The sequence below is a fragment of the Ranitomeya variabilis genome, chromosome 2 (genome assembly GCF_051348905.1).
Source record: "Ranitomeya variabilis isolate aRanVar5 chromosome 2, aRanVar5.hap1, whole genome shotgun sequence".
Taxonomy (NCBI): Eukaryota; Metazoa; Chordata; class Amphibia; order Anura; family Dendrobatidae; genus Ranitomeya; species Ranitomeya variabilis.
This window is the reverse complement of record NC_135233.1, coordinates 492,950,195-492,955,920: the sequence shown is the minus strand read 5'-3', so window position 1 is coordinate 492,955,920 and position 5,726 is coordinate 492,950,195. Positions and strand designations below refer to the sequence as shown.

Genomic DNA, 5,726 nt, shown 5'->3' with positions numbered 1-5,726 from the left:
CCAAACTCCCATCTATAAGGCTGGGGTCACACATGGCGTAAGACAATACGCCACGTATTATACGTCCGTACTACGGCCGTAATATGGAGAAATGTTCCCAAAATATTGATCCGTAGTCAGGGTGTGTCAGCGTATTTTGCGCATGGCATCCTCCGTATGTAATCCGTATGGCATCCGTACTGCGAGATTTTCGCGCAGGCTTGCAAAACCGACATCTAATGGATTTATGTGCTCAAATGTTAGGGAAAACATATATACAGTATATATATATATATATGTCATTGAGACACATATATATATATTCTGTATTTAGATTTCATTCTGCGCGATATCTGTGAACAGCCGGTAATTCAATTGCCGGCTTTGCATTTCTCCTTCACAAACCCGACAGGATATGAGACATGGTTTACATACAGTAAACCATCTCATATCCCCTTTTTTTTTGCATATTCCACACTGCTAATGTTAGTAGTGTGTATGTGCAAAATGTCAGCGCTGTAGCTGCTGAAATAAAGGGTTAAATGGCGGAAAAAATTGGCGTGGGCTCCCGCGCAATTTTCTCCGCCAGAATGGTAAAGCCAGTGACTGACGGCAGATATTAATAGCCAGGAGAGGGTCCATGGTTATTGGCCCCCCCGTGGCTACAAACATCTGCCCCCAGCCACCCCAGAAAAGGCACATCTGGAAGATGCGCCTATTCTGGCACTTGGCCACTCTCTTCCCACTCCCTGTAGTGGTGGGATATGGGGTAATGAAGGGTTAATGCCACCTTGCTATTGTAAGGTGACATTAAGCCAGATTAATAATGGAGAGGCGTCAATTATGACACCTATCCATTATTAATCCAATTGTAGGAAAGGGTTAAAAACCACACACACACACATGATTAAAAAGGATTTTAATGAAATAAACACAGCGGTTGTTGTAATAATTTATTGTTCTCGCAATCCATTTGCAAACCCTCGCTTGGCAAAATAATAAACGCACAAGATACATACCTTCTGATGTCAGATCATGTCCCACGAAGTAATCCATCTGAAGGGGTTAACTAATATTACAGTCACGAGCTGCGATAAACCTCTCGCTCGTACCTGTAATCCCCGGGTGCTGAAAGGAAAGCAGTGATCTGTACTTACATTCAGTCGCGGTGAGGCGCCCTCTGGTGGATGTTCTCATGAACTGCAGCCTGGGAACTTTTTCCCACGCTCCAGGTCATATGAGGACATCCACCAGGGGGCGCATCACCGCGACTGAAGGAAATGTAGGTCACTGACCTACATTTCATTCATTCGCCGGGGATTACAGGCACGGAGCACCGCTGCATTTAGCAGGGCTCGTGCCTGTAATATTAGTTAACCCCTTCAGATGGATTACTTCGTGGGACGAGACGGTTCACCAGAAGGTATGTATTTTGTGCGTTTATTATTTTGCCAAGCGAGGGTTTGCAAATGGATTGCGAGAACAATAAATTATTACAACAACCACTGTGTTTATTTCATTAAAATCCTTTTTAATCATGTGTGTGTGTGTTTTTTAACCCTTTCCTACAATTGGATTAATAATGGATAGGTGTCATAATTGACGCCTCTCCATTATTAATCTGGCTTAATGTCACCTTACAATAGCAAGGTGGCATTAACCCTTCATTACCCCATATCCCACCGCTACAGGGAGTGGGAAGAGAGTGGCCAAGTGCCAGAATAGGCGCTTCTTCCAGATGTGCCTTTTCTGGGGTGGCTGGGGGCAGATGTTTTTAGCCACGGGGGGGCCAATAACCATGGACCCTCTCCTGGCTATTAATATCTGCCCTCAGTCACTGGCTTTACCACTCTGGCGGAGAAAATTGCGCGGGAGCCCACGCCAATTTTTTCCGCCATTTAACCCTTTATTTTAGCAGCTACAGCGCTGAAATTTTGCACATACACACTACTAACATTAGTAGTGTGGAATATGCAAAAAAAAAGGGGGATATGAGATGGTTTACTGTATGTAAACCATGTCTCATATCCTGTCGGGTTTGTGCAGGAGAAGGAAAAAGCCGGCAATTGAATTTCCGACTTTTCACTAACAGCGCTGCGTATTTCTCGCAAGTCACACTGCAGGTCCGTGTGGAATCCGTATTTTTCTCGTCCCCATAGACTTTCATTGGCGTATTATTTGCGCAGTACGCTGACAAACGCAGCATGCTGCGATTTTGTACGGCCGTAGAAAGCCGTATAATACTGAACCGTAATATACGGCTAATAGGAGCAGCCCCATTGAGAAGCATTGTGCCGTATGTAATGCGAGTTTTACGGACGTAGTTTATGCGCTCTTACGTACGTAAAACACGCATGTGTGACCCCAGCCTTACTGTGTAATATGTCACTAGTTTATCCCAAGTATCATTACATATGAACATCCTGTAATGAATAAGTACATCCCTCCTGTGTATCTGTGTAGGATACATTGAGGAACACGGACAAATATAAATTGACACTTACTTTTCCATAGCTTCCTTTTCCAAGATCTTCCCAGAACTCGAGACTGTAAAGGTCCATAGGTTGGTCTGTGTGGACCAGTTCTCTTTGTGAAGAAATCTGTACACTGGCCTCGCCAAGGCCGTGTGCCGGCATGTCTGATGTGTCGTGGGGTGTCTTATCCATTCCATCTGCTGAGATGATACAAGATTTATTAACCCTTAGTGAACACATAATGGAAATGTTTGTCATGTTGTGCAGCAGTGTATGGAGCGGGCTCAGGAGCTGAGCCTGCACCATGCCAGGCATATGCCTGCTGTATTACATAGCGGCCATCTGCAATAACTGCAGTCACCAGAACTATCTACAATTACTGCTGCTTAACCATTTCAATGCTCACAGTGGTATTTAAATGAAGTCATTACTGATTTGTGTGCACCAGCACCCATTACTCCTCCCCCAAAACATGACTGCAGGGGGTTAATTGTTGGAAATGACTACCTGGGCCTGCTGAAAGCCCAAGTCTTTCACATTCCTCCTTCTGTTAGGACCAGCCTGGCTTAATTTCATATGAGCATGTTTAGTTAGCTGTAAACAGTTCTATCTAATAATTTGCATATCTGTTATCACCCCATCCGTGTAAATCCGATTTATAAAAACATAACATTAATTAATGCAAACAGTAAACTCTAAAGTGAGAAAAATAAAATTGAAACATCAGAATTTTATTTTTTTGAGAGCGCCGTATCCACCTAAAAAATTGCAATAAAAAGATATCACAATGTCCGCTCTACCCAGGAAAGGTATCAATGAAAGCTACAACTCGACACGCAAAAAACAAACCCTCACACAGCTCCATCAAAATCAACAAGATACAATGCCTCACAATATTGGGACACAAACCATTTTTTACATAAAATTCTTTAATTCCTTTCACCGCGTAATTAAAAAAACTCCCGATGCATGTGTTCATTATTACCATAGTTGTATCTGACATCGAGAAACATTTTGAGAGGTCGTTTTTACCACTCAATGAACACAGTAAAAAATACAATGGCAGAATGACTTTTTCCACAATTTTACCACATTTTGAATCTTTTTCTCCATTTTCCAGAACATTGAATAGTGTACAAAACTACAGCTCTGTCCACTAAAAAACACAAGTCCACATACTGCTAAATTGGCAGAAAAGTTAAGCAATAAATAGTTATCGGTTTTCAAAGGAGGGAGGATAAACAACCGAAGGTTACAAGGTCAAGAAGAGGTTTACCACAAATAGCTCCAGAGCAAATATTACAATTTTAAACAGAATTATGTAAATGAGCAGGAAATGTCTAATATTTTGGCTCCAATGTATCAAAACTATACAATAGCAAAAACATCGAAGTTGCCCATAGCAACAAATCACAGCACAGATTCCATTTCTTAACATTCTGTAGAACAATGAAAGCCGCATAGTGATTGGTTGCTATGGACAACAAGGACAGTTGTTCTGCACTTTTGATAACTGAGGCCAGTACATAATATTAGGAGTATAATCCCCCTCACCCCAGTCTTATTATACAGAGCAGTTTCCATCTTACCTGGTTCCTCTTTATCCAGTGGTGTTTTAGGTGGAGAATCACTCAGCTGTTTGTTCTCTGGGATGGAGATGTTCTCAGCTGATGTCCTGGACCTCTGTAATGCATCATTCTCATTTATAATGGTCCTCTCCAGGGTTGCCGTTCTTTGTAGGGTTAGTGTCTCCAGACTTTCAGAGCTGGAGGATGTGACATCTCTCGGTGTATCTTGGAGAACCTCGTCCAGCTCTAACTCTGCGCTGATGTTTCTCCGCTTGTTGAGGATGGCATCTTTGTTCCTCCTCCGCATTTCAGGGACCAGATCTCCAATTTTTTTCAAGGAGATTATAATGGCCCTCTGACGCTCAGCGGAGGCTGCAGAGTGAGACTCCATGAGGTTCTCCATATTCCTTTTCTCTGTAAGGATTTCATGTCTTTTGGTCTTTCTCATTTTGTCCAGAGTTTGACGTTTGGACGCCATTTCTGAGGCGTCAGTGTCCATATCCGGTAGAGTAATGTCTTTTTGCCCTAAAGCGAACAATGGTATCGGCTCTTCATTTATTCCTCTCCTCTCTCTCAGAACCCGATCTCTTTGGGCTCTTCTTCTCTCTTTATCCATTTTGTAATCAATTTTTGCTTCGTTCGTCACGAAAAACAAAAGGGGCTACCTCACCCTTGGGAGTCTGTAAGGCAGTGATTCCCTTAGGCTGTAACATTGGAATATAGAATGTGATGATGTCATCACATCACTTGTGACATCCGTCTAATTATGATGCCACCATGAGAGAGGTGATAGAGATAGATAGCGAATTTGAAGGATGCTGAAGCAACTTTTTACTGATGTGTACATATGTGTACAATTTGTATTTTTGATTATTTGTTTTATTATCGAAAAACTACAGTGCTGTCAGTCAACCCAAAAGGTTAATAAACCTCAGCTCTGACTATTTAGAAGTATAAAAGTGAGGTTTTGTGTTTCTTAAGAGAATATCTGTGTGCAGAATTTTTTTTTGTTTAAAAACTTATTGTGTATCCTCCAATTGACAACTACTTATCATTCATATAATACAATTGTCTTACCTACATATAATCTGAGTGACCTCAAAGCTCTATGTTTGTCCTAAGAGCTTTTACTCGAAGTTTATCTAATGTCGTTCTATTAACTGTTCTCTTTTTTTGTATTTTATGCATGTTTGTACATCTGTTCTTTAATGAAAATCAATAAAAAGAACATTGAAAAGAAAAAGAAAACTTATTTTATTGAAGAATTCTTTATAATAAACGTTACAAACGAACAGTAATATAACAAACAGCGATATAAATCCAGATGCTGTTACAAACATCTGTAAGTATCTGTTTTAAAACAGTGCTGCAGGTATTGTATTGTACATTTAACAATAGGTAACTGCATATACAGTAAAATGCATTAATATATAGGATATTGCACTCATCTGAAGTACCGGATTTATGTTAACCCCTTTCCGACATCTGCCATAATAGTACGCACATGTCGGACTCCTCCTGTTTGGTGCAGGTTCCGACGATCAGCATACACCTTTCCGGACACATGACAGCTAATCTATACAGCTAACATGTCCCTGCAACAGCCTCTGTGGTTGTCATTGCCGTGGTCGGTGCTCATCGCCTGTATGTAGCAGAGGCGATCAAGGTATTGCAGCTTCTAGTCTCCCATGGAGACTATTGAAGC

At 41.3% G+C, this 5,726-nt stretch overlaps 1 protein-coding gene across 1 annotated transcript; it reads right to left on the bottom strand.

Annotated features, from left to right (window-relative positions):
* Nucleotides 1–2,387: 2,387 nt before the first annotated feature.
* On the bottom strand, nt 2,388–5,196 carry LOC143803863 (uncharacterized). Its single transcript, XM_077281626.1, has 2 exons — nt 4,043–5,196; nt 2,388–2,650 (listed from the first exon to the last, which is right to left on the bottom strand). Exons 1-2 carry the CDS (start codon nt 4,635–4,637, stop codon nt 2,388–2,390), a joined length of 858 nt encoding a protein of 285 aa, XP_077137741.1. The 5' UTR covers nt 4,638–5,196.
* Nucleotides 5,197–5,726: the final 530 nt, after the last annotated feature.